Below are 24,265 nucleotides of genomic sequence, written 5' to 3' on the forward strand. Positions count from 1 at the left end.
AGTGATGCTTCTTAAGGTCCACTTGACTTCGCATTCCAGAATGTCTGACTCCAGGTGAGTGATCACAGCAGCGTGGTTATCTGGGTTGTGAAGATCTTTTTTGTACAGTTCTTCTGTGTATTCTTGTCACCTCTTAATATCTTCTGCTTCTGTTAGGTTCATACCATTTCTGTCCTTTATTGAGCCCACATTTGCATGAAATGTTCCCTTGGTATCTCTAATTTTCTTGAAGAGATCTCTAATCTCTTGAAGAGACTAGAGATCTCTAAATTATTTATTTACTTTTTTTTTTTTTTAATTGCACTAGGTCTTCATTGCTATACATGGGCACTCTCTAGTTGCGGCTAGCCAGGGCTATTCTTTGTTGTGGTGCACAGGCTTCTCATTGTGGTTGCTTCTCTTGTTGTGGATCACAGGGGCTGGGGCTTCAGTAGTTGCAGCATGTGGACTCAGTAATTGTGGCTCATGGGCCCTAGACTGCATGGGCTTCAGTAGTTGAGCACGTAGGTTCTAGGGAGCAGGCTCAGTAGGTATGACACACAAGCTTAGTTGCTCTGTGGCATGTGGAATCTTTCCGGACCAGGAATCGAACTCATGTCCCCTGCATTGTCAGGTGGATTCATATCCACTGTACCACCATGGAAGTCCTCGATTTTTTCTTTTATATTTTATGCTTTTTGAGTCCTAATTGATTTTTGCTTAATCCAGATTCAAAAAGATTTTCTCCAATGTTTTCTTCTAGAAGTAGTATAACCTTACATTATATATGTAAGTCTGAGCTAGTTTGAGATAATTTTTAAAAAATATTTGTTTATTTATTTGGCTGCACCTGGCCTTGGTGCAGCATATAGGATCCAGCTTCCTGACTAGGGATTGAATCCAGACCGCCTTCACTGGGGGCATGGAGTCTTAGCTACTGGACCACCAGGGAAGACCTGAAATAATTTTTTATGTGTGTATGATGTAAAGTAAAGGTGTAAGTTCAGTTTGTTTCTTGTTTTTCTTACATATGGATTTTCATATTGTTCCAACATTCTTTGTTGGAAAGACAGTTTCTCCCTTATTGAATTATCTTGGTACCTTCATAAGAAATCACTTGGTTATGTACATATAAATCTGTTTCTGAACTCTGTTCTGTTTCATTGATCTATACATCAGATCTTAGAGAATACCACACTGGCTTGATTTACTCTATCTTTATAATAAGGCTTGAAATCACATAATGTTCACCTCTACTTGGTTCTTTTTCAAAATTGTTCTGTCTCTTATATGTCCTCTGCTTTCCTTATGATTTATAGAATTAGCTAGTTTAATATGTACAGTTTTCATTGGAATTATTTTGAATCTATAATTTGTAAGAATTGACTGTCTTTATTTATTTATTTATTTTTTCATTTATTTTTATTAGTTGGAGGCTAATTACTTCACAACATTGCAGTGGGTTTTGTCATACATTGACATGAATCAGCCATGGAGTTACATGTGTTCCCCATCCCGATCCCCCCTCCCACCTCCCTTTCCACCCGATTCCTCTGGGTCTTCCCAGTGCACCAGGCCCGAGCACTTGAAGAATTGACTGTCTTTAAATCGAGATATAGTCAACACAGTTTCTATTAGTTTCAGGTATATGACATAATTATTTGATATTTCTGTCTATTGCAAAATGATCACAAGAAGTTCAGTTAACATCCATCATCATATATACTTACAAAATTTTTTTCTTGTGGTGAAGACCCTTAAGATTCACCCTTTCAGCAACCTTCAAACACACAATATAGTGTTATTAACTATTATCATCATGCTGTAACTATATCCCATGACCCATTTATTTTATGCTGGAAGTTTGTACCTTTTGACCTCTTTTACCTATTTCACTCACCACCCCCTCTTTGTTTTACCTGTCAACCACCAATCTGTTCTCTGTAGTGTGAGCTTGGTGGGGTGGAGGGTAGGTGGTTTGTTTTTTCAGATTCCACATATAAGTGAGATTCCCAAGGTATTTATGTTTTCCATAGTAGCTGTACCAGTTTTCATTTCCACCGTAGCGCACAAGGGATCCCTTTCTGTGCATTCTTGCCAGCACTATTTTTTTCTTCCCTTTTTTGATAATAGCCAATCTAACAGATGTGAGATGGTATTGAATATTCTTTTCTTAATATTATTGAATTTCCTGATCCATGAAAAGAGTTTCTTTCTCCTTTGGTTTACGTCTTAAATTTCTCCCAGCAATGTTTTCTAATTTTCTTGAATACATTTTGTTAGATTTCTTTCTTGGTATTTCATGTCTTTTATGCTCTTGTAAAGAGTGTTTTTAAATTTAAATTTCTACTTTTTCATTGCTAAATATAGATTATTGATTATTATATATTGACCTTTTATTTTGTAATCTGGCTACACTCACTTATGAGTTCTTATGACGTTTTGGTAAGTTCTTTGGGATTTTGTGCATAGGTATCATTTTGTCTGCATATAAAGATACTTTTATTTCTTCCCTGTAATCTGTATGCCTTTTGTTTTTATTGCCTATCACATTGAAGGAACAGAAGTATAATTTTGAATAGAAATGGTAGTGTTAAATAACTTTCCCTTGCTGCTAATCTTAGAATGAAAGCATTCAGTCTTTTGCCATTAATTCCAATGTTTTCTTTAAGACTTTTATTGATGCTCTTTTTTAGGCTGAGAAAATTTCCTTCTTTTTCTAGTTTGTTGAGAGGAGAGATGAGACATAGAAAGTGTTTTCCTTTGTCAGAGCAATGTTAGTAAGAAGGTAGCTACCAGAAAAGGGGGTAAGAAGAAGACAGCTAAAATGTAACAAAATTATGCAAGGTAAGCTCCTTGATATTTATCCTAGAGAAATGAAAACTTAGGTTTTACACAAGCATCTTTATAGGAATTTATTTATAATAACCAAAAACTTGGAAACGACCCAAATGCCCTTTAAACAAATTGTAGTACTTTCATGTAATGGAATACTCAATTAAAAGGAATGAACTGTTGACAAATGCAACAAATTGGATGAATCTCAAGAACATTGTAGTAAGTGACAGAAGCCAGTATCAAAACTTTACATACGTCATGGCACCATTTTTACATTTTCAAAATGATAGAATTACAGTGATAGAAAATATCATTATTCCAGTGTAATTTTCCAGTGTTTAATTGCACTATAATTATATAAGAAATGATATATACATATCTTCTCATTAGGAGAAGCTAGGTTAAGGGCACATGGGAACTCTACAGTACCTTTGCAACCTCTCATGTGTCTAAACATTTCAAAATAAAAAGTTTTAAAAATGTATATAGGTAGTGGACAAGGAGCCTGGGGGCTACAGTCCATGGGATCACAAAGAGTCAGACATGACTGAGTGACTAACACACACACACAGTGGACACAATAAAGTAATCCAAAGAGAGAAAAAAATCACATTAATCTAAAAGAAGGCAGAAAAGGACCAAAGAACAACTGCATCAAACAGAAAACAATTTACCAAATGGTAGGTTTAAATCCAGTTTTCTCAATAATTGCATTAAGTGTGAATGCTCTAAACCCAGCAATTAAAAGACAGTAACTGTCAGATTACATTAATTATGTGATATCTATAAGAAGTCCTCTTTAAATAAAAGGTTGAAGGTTAAAAATAAATGGATGAAAACAATAATCAAAAGAAAGCTGAAGGAGATATATTAATATTAAATGATGTGGGCTTCAGAACAAAAATATTACCAGGATTGGAGAGGAGACTTACATAAAGATAAAGGAGTCAATTCATCAGTTACTTTTTAGAGTCATAATTATGTGTGTATGTATTAACTAAAACTAATAATAAACTCTTTTAGAAAACAGAAGAGAAATAAATATCTCCAAAATAATTTTATGAAGCTTACATCAATCTGATACCAAAACCAGATAGATACATCAGAAGAGAACTGCAGACCAGTATCCTGCATGAATATAAAAATCCTTAACAAAATATTAGCAAATTAAATCCACCAGCATGTAAAAATGTATTTATACCAGCAATACAAGGTTCGTATAACATTGGATTAAGTAATCACTGTATTTCACCACATTAATAACATAAAAATGGAAAATCATTTAACTATCCCATTGAAGACATTTGATAGAATTCCACATCCATTCATGATAAAACATCTCAGCAAACTAGAAGTAAAAAGGGATTTCCTCATCCAAATAAAAGGCATTTTTGGAAAACTTACTATCAACATCATAGTTAATGCTCAAAGACTGAATACTATTCCCTAAGATCAGAAACAAAATAAGAATCTGCTCTTACCACTTCATTTCATCACTGTTTACTTCAACATTGTTTCTATAGCTGTGTAATAGGCTAGGAAAAGAAAGAAAATTTATGCAGATTGAAAAGGACAACATGATTCTTTGCATTGAAAAATGAACAACACTTCAGCCTACTAGAACTGAGTGAATTTATCAAGGTCGCAGGATTCATGTTCAAGATACAAAAAGGATTTGTAGTTCTATATTACTAACAGTGAAAAATTGGAAATTCAAATTTGTAAAATACAGTTTACAATAGTATAAATAAGCATGAGCTAATTTTGGAATAAATTCAAGAAAAAAAATTCACTGAAAACTATAAAACATTGTTTAGAGAATACAAAGCAAACTTAAATGACAAGATAGATCATTTTCATGAATCAGATGATTTGATATTGTGAAGATGCCCATTCTTGTATATAAATTAATTTATACACTCAATATGATGCTAATGAAAATCCTTGTAATTTTTTTTTATACAGATTGACGAACTGAATGTAAAATTTATGTGGCAACCAGTACAAAGCACTTCCTGTAGCCAAAATAATTCTAAATGAAGTTGGAAGACTCATACCATATAATATAAATAGTTACTATAACGTTGTAGTGGTAAGACTTTGTGATGTTGGCATAAGGATAGACATTTAAACTAATGAACCAGAAAAGAGAGGTTAGCAATAGATATTCATCAGTTCAGTTCAGTTCAGTCACTCAGTCGTATTCGACTCTTTGCGACCCCATGGACTGCAGCACGCCAGGCTTCCCTGACCGTCACCAACTCCCAGAGCTTACTCAAACTCATATCCATTGAGTCAGTGATGCCATCCAGCCATGTCATCCTCTGTCGTCCCCTTCTCCTGCCTTCAATCTTGCCCAGCATCAGGGTCTTTTCCAGAGGGTCAGTTCTTTGTATCAGGTGGCCAAAGTATTAGAGTTTCAGCTTCAGCATCAGTCCTTCCAATGAATATTCAGGACTGATTTCCTCTAGGATGGACTGGTTGGATCTGCTTGCTGTCCAAGGGACTCTCAAGGGTCTTCTCCAACACCACAGTTCAAAAGCATCAATTCTTCGGTGCTCAGCTTTCTTCATGGTCCAACTCTCACATCCATACATGACTACTGGAAAAACCACACCTTTGACTAGATGGACCTTTGTTGGCAAAGTAATGTCTCTGCTTTTTAATATGCTGTCTGTGTTGGTCATAACTTGTCTTCCAAGGAGCAAGCATCTTAATTTCATGGCTGCAGTCACCATCTGCAGTGATTTTGGAGCTCACAAAAGTAAAGTCTGTTGCTGTTTCCATTGTTTCCCCATCTGTTTGCTGTCCAGTGATGGGACCGGATGCCATGATCTTAGTTTTCTGAATGTTAAGCTTTAAGCCAACTTTTTCCCTCTCCTCATCACTTTCATCAAGAGGCTCTTCAGTTCTTCCTCGCTTTCTGCCATAAGGGTGCTGTCATTTGCATATCTGAGGTTATTAATATTTCTCCCAACAATCTTGATTCCAGCTTCTGCTTCATCCAGTCCAGCATTTCTCATGATGTACTCTGCATATAAGTAAAATAACCAGGGTGACAATATACAGCCTTGACATACTCCTTTCCCAATTTGGAACCAGTCTGTTGTTCCATGTCAAGTTCTAACTGTTGCTTCTTGACGTGCATACAGATTTCTCAGGAGGCAGGTCAGGGGGTCTGATATTCCCATCTCTTTAAGAGTTTTCCACAATTTGTTGTGATCCACACAGTCAAAGACTGGAGATATTCATAATAATCGTCAACTAATCTTAAGAAAGGGGGCAAGATAATAGGGAAATGATAGTCTTTTCAACAGCTGGTACTAGGGCAGTTAGATAACCAAAAGGAAAAAAAGTGAGCCTTGATCATTATTTCACACCATACATAAAAATTAACTTGAAGCGAATCATACATATATAAAAGTTAATTTGTAAAATTTTAGTAGCATACATGTTTTAAAATATCCCATCCTTTGGATAGGAACATTTTTTTAGATAGTATACAAAAAGCACATTCTTTAAAGGAAAAGCAAATGGGACTCAAACCCTTAAAATTTACGGTGTTTAAAAGTGTTACATATGAAAGACACTGTGGCACTAAAAATGCAAACGCAAAATATAGATGGGAAGAAAATATTTTCAAAACATCCCCCCAGTTCCATTTTCCCCTATCATAATTTTTGGTTTGATCAGTGTTCATTGTTTACAGTATAATGACTCTGTTAAACACTTCACAATTGAACTATAATTACATTTCTTTTCTTTGACAACTGTTGTTTTTCTTAAAGTTGATAACTATCTTGTTTTTCATTTGTTTGCTTGCTCACTTAGCTTTCTTTGTTCTTAGTACTGACTGTAGAATACAGCTTAAAAGAAAAGAATATACATGAGAACCTTTTAGTTAATTTCCTGCATATGATGAGAAACCCAGTTGAAAGTCAGAAGTGTTGATATGTATGGATGCTACCTCACTTTGGTTGTGTCCAACTCTTTTTAACCTTATGGACTATAGCCCTCTAGGCTCCTCTATCCATGGGATTCTCCAGGCAAGAATACTGGAGTGGGTTGCCATGCCCTTCTTCAGGGGATCTTCCCACATCTCCTGCTGGAGAAGCCTTTATATATGAGAACAGTTTAGATAATTTCCTGCATATGGTAAGAAACCCTGGTTGGAAGTCAGAAGTGTTGCTAGTCAATAGGAAGTTGCACCTAATTCCTTGAATCCTTGAAGAAAAGTAGAGATGAAAAGTTACCTATTCCAGCTTGGAACATATTCCCAAAGATGATCGGTTGCAGAAGGCTACCCTGACTTCCTAGTGGTCAGTTCTTTTGCTTTCCCTGCCTATCAGAACCTCTGTCCTCAACCACCTATGTTAGTTGTAACTGTTATGTCTATTCATGCGCTGTAACCAGAAATAATTAGTTTATAGCATTACCAGATTGGAATTCTTAATATATTGTCCCCAGAAATATTATTGGCATCCAGTAGAGTCTAAAGTAATTATAGATAATACAGTTTACCCACGTTGTAGTTGTAGGTAACATTGAAGAGAGGTATCTTACATTTAATATTGTTTCTATGGGATAATGTGTTTCAGCGTTCTCCCAAATCTATCTGTTAATGAACTTTTAAAATACCACACATTATAAATTGGTAACTGTGTTGTGTGCTTACTAATGTTGTAGCTTCCTTTCTTTGGCTAAGTGTTTTCCTAACTAATTCAGCAGATATTTATTGAGTGCCTACTATGTGGCAAGGATTATGCTTGGTATGAGAGAGGCATGGTGAACAAGACGTGGTGTCAACCTCTCAAAGAATTTGGAGTCTGTTGGGGAAGACAGTAAAAATAAATGTTCACTTGGGCTTTTTTGCCACTATTCCTTTTTTTAAAAAAATTTATTTTTAATCAATTATCTTCTAATTAAAAATAAAAAAAAATTTTTAAAAAGGAATAGTGGCAAAAAAAGTCCAAGTGGGAAAAAAAAATAAATGTTCAACTATAATAGAGCATTTTGAGTGCCTGAAAAACAGGATATTGAAGAAGGACATGGGAGAAAACACTTGGTCAAGTCTTGGGGGTTTAGGATTCCAAGGAATGAACAAGTAAGATGTATAATTTGTGTAATTTATCCTAAGGGTTCTGAGCAATCGGATATTGTGGAATAGAGTAAAATGATATGATTTGCACTTTACAAAAAGAACAGGAGCTACAGGCATGCCACATTTTGTTGAACCTCACTTTATTGCACCTTGCAGATTACATGTTGTTGTTGTTACAAATTGAGAGTTTGTGGCAACTGTACATCAAACAAGTCTTCTTGGCTTTCTTTTTCCAATGGCATTCACTCACTCATGTCCCTGTGTCACATTTAGGCAATTCTCATGATATTTCAAACTTTGTCATTATTGTTATGTTTGTTCCGGTAATCTCTGATTGGATCAGTTATCTTTTGTAATTCTTTGGGGGTGGCTTAAACAGTGTCCGTATATGCCACTGAACTTAACTAAGATATTTGTTTGTGTTCTGACTGCCCCACCAGCCAGCCATTCCTCTATCTCTCTCCCTCTCTTCAGGCCTCCCTATTTCCGGAGACACAACAATACTGAAATAGGCCAGTCAGTAACCCTATAATGGCCTCTGAGCTGCACATGTGTCTCTTTACATCAAAAGCTAGGAATGATCAAACTTAAGTGAAGAAGTCATATTGAAAACTGAGACCGGCTGAGAGCTAGGCCTCTTGCACCAAATAGTTAGCCAGGTTGTTACCACAAAGGAAGAGTTCTTGTAGGAAATTAAGAATGTTGCTCCAATGAACAAAACTATCTTACTGATGATATGGAGAAAGTTTTAGTGGTCTGGAATGACAATCAAAGCAGTCACAACATTCCCTTAAGCCTAAGCCTAATCTAGAGCAAGGCCCTAACTCTCTTCAGTTCTTTGAAGACTGAGAGAGATGAGGAAGCTGCAGAAGAATAGTTTGAAGGTAGCAGAGGTTGTTTCATGAAGTTTAAGGAAAGAAGTCATCTCTGTAACATAAAAACGCAAGATGAAGCAGCAAGTGCTGATGCAGAATCTGTAGCAAGTTATTCAGAAGTTCTGACTAAGATAATTAACAAAGGTGGTTACAGTAAACAACAGGTCTTAATTGTAGATGAAACAGCCTTCTATTGGAAAAAGATGCCGTCTAGGACTTACGCAGTCAGATAGGAGAAGTCAGTGCCTGTGTTCAAAGCTTAAAGGGACAGGTTTACTCTCCCAGTTAGGAACTACTGTGGATGGTGACTTAAGCTGAAGCCAGTGCTCAGGTCAGTTCAGTTCAGTTGCTCAATTGTTTCTGACTCTTTGTGACCCCATGGACTGCAGCACGCCAGGCTTCCCTGTCCATCACCAACTCCCGGAGTTTGCTCAAACTCATGTCCATCGAGTTGGTGATGCTATCCAACCATCTCATTCTCTGTCATCCCCTTCTCCTCCTGCTTTCAATCTTGCCCACCATCAGGGTCTTTTCCAGTGGGTCAGTTCTTTGCATCAGGTGGCCAAAGTATTGGAGTTTCAGCTTCAGCATCAGTCCTTCCAATGAATAGTCAGGACTGATTTCCTTTAGGATGGACTGATTGGATCTCCTGGCAGTCCAAGGGACTCTCAAGCATCTTCTCCAACACCACAGTTCAAAAGCATCAATTCTTCGGTGCTCAACTTTCTTCGTGGTCCAACTCTCACATCCATACATGACTACTGGAAAACCATAACTCTGACTAGATGGACATTTGTTGGCAAAGTAATATCTCTGCTTTTTAATACGCTGTCTAGGTTGGTCATAGCTTTTCTTCCAAGGAGCAAGCGTCTTTTAATTTCATGGCTGCAGTCACCATCTGCAGTGATTTTGGAGCCCAAGAAAGTAAAGTCTGTCACTGTTTCCATTGTTTGCCCATCTGTTTGCCATGAAATGATGGAACAGATGCCATGATCTTTGTTTTTTGAATGTTGAGTTGTAAGCCAACTTTTTCCCTCTCCTCTTTCGTTTTCATCAAGAGGCTCTTTAGTTCTTCTTTGCTTCCTGCCATAAGGGTGGTGTCATCTGCATGTCTGAGGTTTGGTATTTCTCCCTGCAATCTTGATTCCAGCTTGTGCTTCATCCAGCCTGGCATTTCACATGATGTACTCTGCACATAAGTAAAATAGCAGGGTGACAATATGCAGCCTTGACATACTCCTTTCCCAATTTGGAACCAGTCTGTTGTTCCATGTCAAGTTCTGACTGTTGCTTCTTGACCTGCATACAGATTTCTTAGGAAGCGGGTAAGGGGGTCTGGTATTCCCATCTCTTGAAGAATTTTCCACAGTTTGTTGTGATCTACACAGTCAAAGGCTATGGCTTAGTCAATAAAGCAGAAGTAGATGCTTTTCTGGAATTCTCTTGCTTTTTCACTGATCCAACGGAAGTTGGCAATTTGATCTCTGGTTCCTCTACCTTTTCTAAATCCATAACATAAACATCTGGAAGTTTATGGTTCACATACTCTTGAAGCCTGACTTGGAGAATTTTGAGCATTACTTTGCTAGCATGTGAGATGAGTGCAATTGTGTGGTAGTTTGAACATTCTTTGGCATTGCCTTTCTTTGGGATTGGAATGAAAACTGACCTTTTCCAGTCCTGTGGCCACTGCTGAGTTTTTCAAATTGGCTGGCATATTGAGTGCAGCACTTTCACAGCTTCATCTTTTAGGATTTGAAATAGCTCAACTGGAATTCAATCGCCTCCACTAGCTTTGTTCATAGTGATGCATTCCAGAATGTCTGACTCTAGGTGAGTGATCACACCATTGTGGTTATCTGTGTCATGAAGCTCTTTTTTGTATAGGTCTTCTGTGTATTCTTGCCACCTCTTAATATCTTCTGCTTTTGTTAGATCCATACCATTTCTGTCCTTTATTGTACCCATCTTTGCATAAAGTGTTCCCTTGGTATCTCTGATTTTCTTGAAGAGATATCTAGTCTTTGCCATTTTGTTGTTTACTCTATTTCTTTGCATTAATCACTGAGGAAGGCTTTCTTATCTCTTCTTGCTGTTCTCTGGAACTCGGCATTCAAATGGGTATATCTCTCCTTTTCTCCTCTGCCTTTTGCTTCTCTTCTTTTCTCAGCTATTTAAGTGCTCATTTACCATTCTGTATATCCTAAGGCCCTTAAGAATTATGCTAAATCTTCTCTGCCTGTGCTATACAGGTGGAACAAGAAAGCCTGGTTGACAGCACATCTGTTTACGTCATGATTGACAAATATTTTAAGCCCACCGTTGAGAACAGTGCTCAGAAAAGATTCCTTTCAAAATACTACTGCTCATTGAGAGTACCTGGTGTGATAGAGATGTACATTGAGCTTCATGTTGTTTTTATACCTGCTAATACAATATCAGTTTTGCAGCCCCATGAATCATGGAGTAATTTCAACTTTCAGCACTTATTCTTTAAGAAATACATATCATAATGCTGTAGCTGCCACAGATAGTGATTCCTAATTTAGATCTGGGAAAATTCAGTTGAAAATTTTCTGGAAAGGATTCACCATTCTAGATGCCATTAAGAACATTTGTGATTCATAGGAAGAGGTCTAAATAGCAACATTAACAAGAGTTTGAAAGAAGCTTGAGTCCAACCCTCGTGGATGAATTTGAGGGGTTCAAGACTTCTTAGAAGGAAGTAACTACAGATGTGGCACAAATAGCAAGAGAACTAGAAGTGGAGCCTCAAGATGCAACTGAATGTTGCAGTCTCATGATAAAACTTTATATATTATGTGACAAGCACTCTTTCATTCCACAATAAGAGCATAAACCAAATCCGGGCCACTTATCCATTTCTGCCACCTCTTATGGCCTGTGCCCTCAGAGCCATTAATCAAGGAGCCTCAACTGTGACAGGGCGGCTACACCACTTGTTTTCAAGTTGCAGAGGGATGATGCACTAGGACTAGGGTCTCGACAGGATAGGCACAATTTCCTTTGGAGTCCATCCCGTTTGATCCCTTATAAAGCCTGAACTTTTAAGAGCACAGGGTCAGCCCCTTAAGTCTCAGAACAGATTGCCATCAGTAGAGGTTTGCAGATAGTCATGATAATTCTTCAGTAGAAGCAGTCACTTCAGTAGATGAGTAAAGAAAGTGGCTTATTGAGATGGAACCTCTGGTAAAGATGCTGTGAAGGTTGTTGAACTGACAAAGGATTTAGAATATGACATAAATTTAGTTAAAAAAGCCACAACAGAGCTTGAGAGGATTGATTCCAGGTTTGAAAGAAGTTCTGCTGTGGGTCAAATGCTATTAAACAGCATTGCATGCACATGAAAATTGTTCACGTTAAGAAGAGTCAATTAATGCAGCCAACTTCAGTGTTGTCTTAATTTAAGATATTGCTACAGCCACCCCAACCTTCATCAACCATCACCCTGACCAGTCAGCAGCCAGCAACACTTCATCAGCAAGACCCTTCATCAGCAAAAAGATTATGCCACGCTGAAGGCTCAGATTTTTAGCATTTTTCAGCAACAAAGTATTTCTAAATTGAAGTATGTATATAGTTCTTTTAGACATAATGCTATATTACACACTTCACAGACTATAGCATAGTGTAAATGTAACTTTTGAATGCAGTGGGAAACAAAAATTCATGTGACTCCCTTTCTTGTAATATTTGCTTTTTGTCTGTGATCTGGAGTTGAATCTGCAATTGAATCTCCAAGGTATGCCTGTGTGTAGAGAATTCATTGGAAGGAGTAATCCTGTAGGCAGGGGTATTGTACTGGTAATCTACATGATCTGAACTAAGGGTGGTGGCTGTACCACATTTTAAATTGAAAGAAAGGAATAATTCAAAATATATTAAGACATTAGTGATTGATTGAATGTGGAGGAGAATTTGATAAAAGTAGGATCTAGATGTTTTGCTGGGCCAACTGGATTGATGTTTGTGTACATAGTCCCCCATTAAGTATGATCTGTGCCAAATTCAGCAAGACTCAAGCCATGGGGTAACAGAAGGTTTGTTTTATACTCTGAAGCAGCATATTGGAAGTGCTTTACTTTTTATTGAATCACGTGAAGAGTTATGTCGAGAAATTTAAAGATAATTATAACTATATAATGATAGTTTATATAAATTTGAAAATCTTGATGAGAAAAAGAAGGAATTGTAAGAAAATAATGAGTTTTCAAGTAAATGCATTTGTTTGAGTATACTTATCAGTTCAGTTCAGTCTCTCGGTTGTGTCCAACTCTTTTTGACTCCGTGGACTGCAGAATGCCAGGCTTCCCTGTCTTATAGGATATGAGTATTATAGGATTTGAGTGTAAGAGTATATTTATAGGATATGCAATTTTACTTACTTTTTTTTTCTCTTTTTTGGCCATGACATGAGTCGTATGGGATCTTAGTTCCCAGACCAGGGTGTGAGCCCAGACCCCTGGCAGTGAAAGCATGGAGTCCTAGCCACTAGACTGTCAGGGAATTCTCTAGGATATGCTATTTTTAGAGGCATATATTTAATTACTGCCTAAAATTAAATGAGCTCTTTATGATTTGTGATATTTAATTTTTTAAAAGTGCAACTTCATAATAAATAAATTAATATGTAAAGTGTAAAATCTTGTCCATGTCAGCTCTTCTGAGGAAATAAGTACTTCCCACGTCCATTTATATCATTCTTTTTACACTCTCTATTCATTGTGGTTAGAGAACAATGGACTCTAAAGGACCTCTGTGGGCCATCTGGCCTCTTACTTTAGTCCAGGCAGAGTTACCATGTAAAATCTTCCAGACAAATAGATCTCCATCTATCCTATTTTTATAAACCTCCTGGATAGATTTCTTCCTCATCTTTTCTTTTTTTCTCATATCCTACAATGTCTTAGAGGGCTTTCTGGGTAGCTCAGATGCTAAAAAATTAACCTACAATGCAGGAGACCCCAGTTTGATCCCCTGGAGAAGGGAATGGCTACCCACTCCAGTATTCTTGCCTGGAGAATTCCATGGACAAAGGATCCTGGCAGGCTACTGTCCATGGGGTTGCAAAGAGTTAGATACAACTGAGTAACTTTCATTTTCACATTCACAATGTCTCAAGCAGATGGGAATAACAATACCAGTGCTTCCAATTAGATCGTGTCAGCAAATTAGGTCATATTAATATGATAATTTTTTATATATACAGTGCAGTACTATATAATGTTGTTGACATATATCATCCATGTGCTGTATAAACATTTATGCTGCTCTGCCATTTGAGTTTAAATACTCGTACATCTTAGGGGGATAGAGGCTGTATAAGTTTTGTTTTTTTAATATTTATTTGGCTATACAGGATCTTTAGTTGTGGTATGCAGATACTTAATTGCAGCATGTGGGATCCAGTTCCCTGACCAGGGAGGTCTCTGTAGAAGTTTTAAACATGTTTGCTTTTACATTATTGAGATCTCTTTTTCAGATACTTCTTAACAAGAAATTTAATAATGATAATGGTAAGCATAAGGGATAATGATAAGTGCTAACTAAGAAAATGACCATAAAATAATTAATGTTGCTAGCACAAAGTCAATTGTTGAAGAATCTGAGGTAACTACAATTACTTTTCTTTCTCTATACCATTATTTTTATTCCTCTGTGATATTTGTTGAGAATATAATAGGTGAAAATGAGCAGATTCTTTGTTTTAATTGTAGTTGATTGAGAATGTTGTATTAGCTTCTACTGTACAGCACAGTGATGCAGTTATACATTTTTATGCATTCCTTTTTACATTTTGCATTATGGTTTACCACAGGATATTGAATATAATTCCCTGTGCTATTCAGTGGGACCTTGTTGTTTATCCATTTCTCTGTGTAATAGTTTGCACCTGCTAATCCCAAACTCCCAATCCATCACTCCTGCATCCTCTCCCTCCTTCTCACCAACAAGTCCTGAACAGATTCTTTAAATTTAGGATCAGCCTAATATTGTCCTAGAAAAGAAACAGATGTAAGTTGTATGCATGGTTTAGCCAACTCTCAGTTATTTTTTGGTACCTTGCAACCATATCTTTTTAGAGAAAACCATTTTAAGAGAAATGCCAGTTATTTTTCTAAGAAGATGAAATCAACCCATAACTTTAAATTTCGTCTCTGTGGGGATGGCAGCATTTCTTAGTGCTTTAAAAACTTTGCAAAGGCAAATTACGTTCAACACAAAGCATTTTCCGTCCGCTATGTTGCCTCCGCAGCTTAAACGGGGGGAGTCCTACTTGCGCCGTGCAGTGAGGTTTAATGAGGTCACTGCAGTGTCCCTGCTGCGCGGGGGCCGAGGTGTTGTGAGACTGGGGTGCCTGTTCCTGAGCCAGTTCTTTCTGAGGAGAGGCTCTCTGGCTCCGAGGGCTCCACTAGTGGCTCAGTGGTAAAGAGCCTGCCTAAGCCAGGCGCTGTAGGCTTCCTGTATTAGTAAGGAGATGGTCAGTCGTAATAAAGTACAAATAAAACAATGACATTTTCTTTTTAGAGGAGGAAGGTGGTATGTGAGCTACGTGGCTATGTGGAATGGAGGAAGGCTTTAGTAAAGATGGGAAGATATCCACTCAAGAACTAAGAGTGGTTTAGCCCAGGTCTCTCGCATTGCAGGCAGATTCTTTACCAACTGAGCTATCAGGGAATGCCTTTTGAGGTGGCAGGAATGGTTAAATTTGGAGTCACAGGTGGAGGAAGAAGAGAAGAAATATGTCTCTTATATGAAAGGAAAGGAAGTGAACAATGAGTAGTAAAAAAAAAAAAAGTAAGGAAAAGTAACAGAATTCTCAAATGATGAATTCTGTTTTCTCTGGGCAGTGGGAAGTTTGAGAGTTCAGAGACATAGATTCTGATTTTGAAGAAAGTAGCGGGGTTAAAATTGTTTTTGCTGTTTACCAGAGAAATATAGTAAAAATATGAGCTAACACTCTTACAGTTGTTTCCCATGTGCCAACTGTTCCAAGCATATTTTATTCACTAACTCATTTAATTTTTACTACTACTCTTTGTGTAATAAGTACTTTTTATCCCCTTTTATGGGGAAACTAAGATACAGCGTTTAAGTGACTTGCTCAGACTTTCAGATTGTAAATGAGGGAGGCAGGATTTGAACATGGACAGTTTGGCTACAAAGTACATACACTTACCTATCATTCCACTAAGGTAGCAGAATAAATGTAATATTTATTGTTGACCATGGGTTTAAGTTGACTTCTGTTTCCCTGTTACTGACTTTTTAGCATCTCTATTCAGGTATGGAAAGAGGAGATATAGAATTTAAAATTTTGTACATTCCATGTGTTATCATTTTAAATGCCCAAATAAGATTTATTCATGCTTAGTCATACAAAGTTGATTACCTTATTGACATGATCAATGGATGGAGTTTAGAAAGAAATTGAGAATGTTTTTCAAAATTGATTCAGTTTTTAAAGAATTAGATTAGCTCTTTTGATCAATGACTTTTGCGATCAAACTCACATGAAACAAACTTTTTATGAAAAATATTTTTAAAGTCCATAGTAATGTTGCCTTTAGTTTCTAATTTGGTTAACACAGTGGAGTAGATTATTCATGGGAATATTCTCTCCTCATCCATCTTTGCCTGATAGAAAGATAGATTAGATTGAACAATTGCTTTATAATAATATCTTGTTCCAAAAAGTATTATGGAAAGGTTTAGGATCCCAGGTTCTTTTGTAAAATTGTGTTGGTTAAGGTATTAAATTGGGGTTAATCTCTTCTGACATACAGTATTGTAGCCCTTCTGCTTCTTGATGTGAAATAGGCTGCTTGCAGAACTTGGTCAGTGTCAAAAGATTAAATGTATTAGACATGTTAGATTTCTATTTACAGATGTGTTTATAAGCTTGCCTAGCAATAAGAAAATCACACTTCTTATAATTCATCCAAGTTATCTTTGGAAGTTTCCTGTGGGAAAATTTTGGCATAGGGTTCTGTAAAAATGTTCAGAACACTGACAAGAGTATGGAATGACCATTCTTCCCTAAAAAGTTGTCTTCTACCAGATTTGAAAATTTTTTTTTTTTCAGGTTGATGAAATGGCTTCTAAATTAACAACCATTGGCAGGGGGAAAGGGAGAGCAGAAGACAAATTCCTAGCCTTTCTTTGTGGTGGTGTACAGGGCAGGTGAAGTGAAGTGAAAGTCACTGAGGCATGTCTGATTCTTTGTGACCCCATGGACTCATGGAATTCTCCAGGCCAGAGTACTGGACTAGATAGCCATTCCCTTATCAAGGGATCTTCCCAACCCAGGGATTGAACCCAGGTCTCCCACATTGCAGGCAGATTCTTTACCATCTGAGCCACTAGGGATCTTAGAGGGGTAAATAAGCAATGTTCTCTTTTACTTACTACTTTCCTTTCCTCATTTAAAATCATTTTAGAGGATAAAAGACAAATTAACTATCATAAATTTACAAATCAGTAAGAAACATTATAGGGTGAAATAGATAAATGAATAAAAACAAGAGTCAGAGAGGCTATCAACTGATGAATGGACAAGTAAAATGTGGTATGTCCTCACAGTGGAATGTTACTTGGCAATAAGAAAAGAAGTTAAATGCTGAAAAATGCTACAACATGGATTGAAAGCATTATGCTAATAAGTCAGTCACAAAGGACCACACATTGTGTGATTCCATTTGTATGAAACGTCAAAATAGTCCAGTCCATAGAGACAGAAAGTAAATTAGTGTTTGTCTAGAGCTAGGTTGATACAGGGGCCTGCAGTGGAGGTGGAGTGATTGTTAAGAGATGAAAGATTTTAGGGAAATGAAAATATTCTGAAATTGTGAAGGATACACAACTCTAAATGTTCTAAAAACTGTTGAATTGTATGCTTTAAATGGGTGAGTCTTGTGGTGTGTGAATCGTATCTCAGTAAAGGGTTGTTTTTGTTTTTTTTAAAGCATCTGGGTTCTTCTCACTACTCTGGCTGCCCTAGTTCACCACTTTTCTCAACAGCTTCCATAGTAGCCCCAGGGTAATTGCTGCAGTGTGCTGTGCTGTGTATAGTCGCTCAGTCATGTCTGACTCTTTGCGACCCCATGGACTGCAGCCTGCCAGGCTCCTCTGTCCATGGGGATTCTCCAGGCAAAAATACTGGAGTGGGTTGCCTTGCCCTCCTCCAGGGGAGCTTCCTAACCCAGGGATTGAACCCAGGTCTCCTGCATTGCATTCAGATTCTTTAACCATCTGAGCCACCAGGGAAGCCCAAGAATCCTGGAGTGGGTACCCTATCCCTTCTCCAGGGGAACTTCTGACCCAAGAATCTAACAAGGGTCTCCCGCATTGCAGGCGGATTCTTTACCAGCTGAGCTACCAGGGAAGCCCTGGTGTCAAGTACAGGTCGTAACATCCAAAGCAAGGAAATTTTCCGTAACGTCCATTTGTCAGTGAGCATTTTTTTTGTTTTTGATTTTGAAGCCTCCAGCAGACTTCCTATTTTCCCTATAAGTCAGAATCACTGGGGATGAAAGTACTAGACTTGCTCAGACCAATCACAGTTCACCTCTTCTTGATTAATAAAGCTTGAAGAGTTGTCCTTAAATCATGTGCTTGGTGGTGCACTGGTAAAGAATCTGCCTGACAGTGCAGGAGACACAAGAGACATGGGTTTGATCCCTGGTCAAGAAGACTCCTCTGGAGCAGGAAATGACAACCCACTCCAGTATTCTTGCCTGGAAAATTCCATGGACAGAGAAACCTGGCAGGCTACAGTCCATCGGGTCACAAAGAGTTGGACATGACTGAACACACACACACCAGATATCTAAACAGATCTGCCATTTAATCTGGGGTTGAAGACTTCAAAACTTAAGGAGGAGCTTCTTTTAGCTCATGCTCCCTTAGCTACAAGTTATAGGTGCTAAAGAAAAAGTTATTCTGATACTTGTTAAAACAGTAAGGAAGACTTTATTCAAGAAGTTGACTTTATCTCAGTAGAGTTTGCAATAGGAGTCAACTCTATTGCAACTGAGGAAAGAGATCACTCAGCTCTGAACACAGCAGAGAGATCTGGGGATTTATAGCCAACAAGCAGGGTAAAGGGGTCGGTGGTCAGAAAATTACTAAGAGGAGACATCAAGGGTAGGGAGATTTTGCTAAACTGGTTGCTCCTGCTAGCAGCACATGCTTGTCTCAAAGATTAAACTACGCATGTCTAAGTGCACAGGCTGGTACAGTGAAACTATGGATTGCTCATTAAATCAGTTATGCTTCCTTTGGTCACTCACTCTTCTACTTGGTTAAATAACTGGTAATTCTAGACTTTCTTGCAGCAGGGATTGTGTGCATTTATCAGATCAAAACCAAGGTCAAAACAGAATTCTTGCAAAAAGAAGGCCAAGAAATTAGCTGTAAATAGTGAGGATTAGGAACTTGATCAGATATCAAGAGTTAATCAGGTATCAAGAGGGGGGGCATTCTTGATAAATTGACTTAGCAGGATTCTTGCTAAAATTGGACCTGGAAAGGGCAAGAGAGACTTGGAAGGCCTAGTTAAGAAAAAGGCTAAGAGGAATGTAACTGAAGTTTGGTCAAGGAGAAAGTCTTTGTCATAGCTCAAGTTTGGTGTTTTTTTTGCTCTTTTCCCCTCTTATTATTTGTTTAAAGACTGACAACTTAAAGTAACTTTCCTCAGGTCTTTAATGCAATGTAGGTTTTTCTTTAGTTTTACTTCAAAAAGTATGATGTGTACCTGTTCACTTAAAAAAAAATTTAAGAAATAAATCGTACAACATATTCTCATTATTTCTGCATTTCCTTAAATGAGACAGAGTGTGTAGTCTTCATTAATTATTTAAATTAGAACTTTGGCTCACAGACACATTACTAACAGACCAATTTTAGTAAAATGAAATTGTGAGCACTACAGTTTCTGTAGAACCTGAACCGGTGTGACCAAAACACTGATTGTTAACAGGACCTGCTGTTCCTATATAATATGCACGTAAGATACTTCAAAAGCAAACTTCTATTCAGATAACTTAAAATGTGACATTGCAGTGGCTTTTAATCAGACTAGAATCAGAACAGGGAAAATGCATGTATAGTTCATTTTAAAATGCAAACCTGTGCAGTCCCCAACCTAAGAACCTAAGAGAATCCCAAAGTCCCTTTGCTGTGTAGATTTTTTGGTTCTGCAAACACGTTTTCTCCTCAGAAGCAACATCACAATGATAGCCAACAGGTTAGTCCCAAGAGACTGTTTAGCCCATTGAACTTTATATAATTGAACTTATAATATTAACTATAAGCTTTTCTGAACCTGTGATTGGGAGGAAGAGATGGAAAGGGGCTTGAGCTTTGGCACCAGCAGTCTCTGGTTGTACTGAGGAGGGGGTGATGGGAGTGGAGGAGACTCTGGTAGAAACAGCTTGCTTGTGAAGAAGTGGGGAATGCATCTGAGACTAGGGGTGCAGTGATTATTTAGTCTGTAAGTCTGCAGTGCTTGGTAAATGAATGTACCTTAAAAATACTCCAACTTGACATGTACTTTTTGAAAGGCTTATCACAGTAAATATAGCTCTTTAGGCAAACATGCGGTTTATTAAAGTGGTTCGGTTACCATGGCAACATATCTGGAATTTATAGCTCCTTATTTTGAGAGGGCTTCATTTCCACTTTCTGAGGCACTGAAATCCAAGGCTAAAGTTCTTAACAGCCTCCAGTCTCATTGTATGAATTTTTAGTCTTTAGAAAACTTAGACGAACAAAATGTAGCTTGGAGAGAATCAGTCTTGTGACTTGATAGTCATATGCATGAATTTTAAATTGGTAGTTTTCAGTTTTAAAATGTTCCAAAGTATTTCCTATTTTAAAATTTTTAAATTATTATCAAAGCTACATATGATCATAATTTAATGAGGAGAAATAGAAATTTTGAAAAAAAATAACAGTCCCCTATATTTATTCTCTGGAGGCAACCATGGTCTTTTCTTGTAGCTGATTTTGAGGGATTTACTTAGATCCCTCAGCAATGGGTTTATCTTGCTTCTTGGTTTGTATTACTGCTTGCTTTGTAATTTTAGGTGTCATCAATTGGTTTCTCTATATGGAAGATAAAATTCTATCTAAAATAAAAATTTTAGCTCTTTCAGTCTTCAGCCCCACCCGCACGCCCAGACCTTTCCCCTGTTCCCATTCTTCAAACAGTGATAGATAGGGAGATAGACAAATTGATAGATTAATGGATCAATAGATAGAAATGGATGAAGAGATAGAAAGTTACAGTTTTACTAATTTTATGTAAATTTATACTAATTTTGGCTTGATCAATATTCAACCTGTACATTATTAGAACCATGTTTATAATATTTACAGATGAACAACACAGTATACTATGATATGTTTTTTTCTTTTATGACTCATTTCTCACTAATTCAACCTCAAACTTTACCTCAGTTGTCCAGTCTGTTCTCAATATCTTTAAAGGTTAGCATGGCGTCAGTTTTATCCACTTAACAAAATTTCTCCTGTAGCATTTGATCAGCTGCAGTCTGGACAGTTTTTCTTTAGGTTTGCTGTGAAACTCTCATCGGGGATTTTTATTTATTTCTCCCTTGTGCTGAATTACTTCTTTTTCAAATATATATAATTTTCTTTATTTTTTTATTCCCTTGTTTTGCTGTACATTTTCCAGTAGCCTCCCAAGAAAGGGTACATTGGCAGTAAATTGTTTGAAACTCTGCATATCTGAAAATGCCTTTGCTGTAGTTTTATATCTGATTTTTAATTTGGCTGAATAGGAATTGTTAGTTAGAAATCATTTTCTCTCATTCAGTATCGATGTTGGGATAGGCAATGCCATTCAGATTTTTTATTCTGTTTTGCTTCTGTGAAATCTGTTCCCTCTCTAGAAACTTGTAGAGTTCTTTGTTCCCATTGTCCTAACATTTCATGATTATGGACCTTGCCCTGGGTCCATTTTCATCCATTATGAAGGATCTTCATTGGGCATTTTCCAGTTTGCATTTTGGAAACTTCCAGTTTTAAGTTCTGTAAAATATTCTTTTTTTTTTAATTATTATTTCCATTTTTTTCTGTGTTGTTTTCTAGAACTTTTATTATTCACATATTGTTTTCATCATCTGGTTCTCTAATTATATTTTATATTTTCTCTATTATTATTATTTTATATTTCCATCTACTTCCTGGAGGATTTCCTCAGCTTAGTAACCAGTAGATTTTTCACTTCTGCTATTATAGTTTTAATTTCCAGGAGAATTCTGCCCCATTCCCCCTACTCTTTTTTTTTTTTTTTTTATAGTATCCTGTTGTTCTAGTTTGGTTTTTTTCTCTCTCTGCATTGTTGATCTATTCATGTTGCTTTCCACAAATGTCTGGTGGGTTTTTTTGTTTGTTTGCTTGCTTTTATTTACAAGACTTTAGACGCTAACTAGGAACTCTTCATGGATATGTAGAGTTTCCATGTTTACTGAAGGATAATAATTGAGTGATCTGATTGGGATGTCTTGTTGAGGAACCCCAATATCAGTATCTTTAGTCTTTTTTTACTGGTCTGGTTTTCCTGAAAATAATCATTTTACGTGATTCTTCTCCCTTGCCTAAGTCTCTGTTTGGGGACCCTAGGGAATAAAAAAAAGTGGAGAGAGAGGGTCAGAGCTCACCATTTGTTATGTAATTTACATCTAATCCCCTTGATTTTTTCAGGATGACCTACCATCATTGTAGGATTCCTCTATCTGGATAACCTCTGTTTTGCCCTCTCCAGAAAACAAATTTGTAGTTTTCTTCCAGGATGAATTGGGAGGTCATCTCTTAAGTGGAATGGGTAGAGAAAGGCTATGGATCAGCACGGCACATATTCAGCTACTTAAACATTTTTTCAAACAGTCCTCCTATTTTAGCCACATCCCTATCCTCACTTCCAGAGGTGACATTTCCTGATCCTTTTGTGATCACGCCTTTGTAAACCAGGTACTTCTCAACACTCCATACTGGCAGTTTAACAACTGTCAGATTGGCTAATCAGTTACCAGGCATCTGTCTGCTTTTTCACTTGCAAAGTTTTATTGCTATTGATCCCTCTCCAACCTCTTTTTCTCTATACATTTTTCTATCATTTAAATATAGCACTGAGGAGTGGAGGTTAAATATATTCAGCCTGCTATCTTTTCCCAAAATGTCTGACTAATTTTTTTTAACAGTTAAGGGATACTGTATTCGTGTTTTAAATTTAATTCTTGCTATCCATTTTAAATTTAACTCCTATTTAATTCATCTCATATTGATTTCTTATGCTTAACAGGTAACCTGGCGTCTAGCTAGCTAAGAAAAGCCTATTCAGTATGAGCTTTCATGATTTTTCTCCCTTCTGCTTCACGATTTCTTTGTCTCCCTCCCTGTTCTCTCTCACCTCCCGACTGAGCTCTTAATCCCATCACTCCAGCCTCTCCTGCAGCCTGCTCCATCCTGGAGGCAAGCACAATCCCCTCATTTCTCGTTTTTCTCCGTCTTTCTACACCTTTAACAGCCTTTTTGTAAATCTACCTTAGTTTCTTAGTTAAAAAGAAATGAAAAAACCACTTTCCTTAACCCTTAAACTTCAGCTCAGTTTTCTTATTCTTTTTCGGTTTCTTTCCCACACACACAAAATGCCATTTGTTTGACTTTTTATCTTCAATTTTCTCCTTCACTCTATTCCACTTACTCCTCTATATGAGCTTTTTTTTTTTGAAAATTACTTTCTGAACAAAACCACCAACTGCTTCCTCACCACGGCTTACTTGACTACCCACTTTGCTTTGAGACTCCTTCCCTATCTTGTTTTTTTTTTCCATCTAAATTCTTATCCTGTTCTTATTTTACTTCTCAGTTTTTTCCCCTCTCATGTTCCTCTTCTTTCACGGGTCGCTTTAGGTGTGGGCTTCTGCTATAGGCTGCCTTGAGGACAGAACAGTTAAAATTCATGGAAGTTTACTGATTTTCAGGCTTTTCTTGCTTTGTTAAAGTGGCATGATTTCTTATAAACATTTTTATGACATTAATGAGGTTGAACTTTTTATATTTAGGCAGGTGCTGTAAAGGATTATATTAAGATGATGCTTCAGAATGATTCACTTAAATTTCTGGTTTTTGCTCACCATTTAAGCATGCTCCAAGCTTGCACAGAAGCAGTTATAGAAAACAAGGTAGGTTACCATTTATTTATAAAACACTACTTAGGATGCAGTTTTTATATCCTAAACATCAATTGTAGTTTTTATAATTGGGGTGGGGTTTTTTTTTTGCCTTCTTCAGATTATGGGATGTATATCTATAAATTATTATTACATATTTTATTTCAAATTATACAAATGTATATATTTTTAAAATTATACTAATATTGGGATCAACAGGGGGCACAGTGGTAAAGAATCCTCCTGCCCAT

The 24,265-nt window shown here is 37.0% G+C and overlaps 1 protein-coding gene across 4 annotated transcripts in view; it reads left to right on the top strand.

Annotated features, from left to right (window-relative positions):
- ZRANB3 (zinc finger RANBP2-type containing 3) overlaps positions 1-24,265 on the top strand; it is a 285,930-nt gene that overhangs the window by 201,521 nt on the left and 60,144 nt on the right. For all 4 annotated transcript variants that reach the window (XM_061135065.1, XM_061135066.1, XM_061135064.1 and 1 more), the window contains exon 9: positions 23,907-24,026. In XM_061135065.1, the coding sequence (XP_060991048.1) occupies positions 23,907-24,026 (120 nt within the window). The remainder of the gene's footprint in view (positions 1-23,906; positions 24,027-24,265) is intronic.

Source organism: Dama dama, chromosome 33 (genome assembly GCF_033118175.1).
Source record: "Dama dama isolate Ldn47 chromosome 33, ASM3311817v1, whole genome shotgun sequence".
NCBI classification, from domain to species: domain Eukaryota; kingdom Metazoa; phylum Chordata; class Mammalia; order Artiodactyla; family Cervidae; genus Dama; species Dama dama.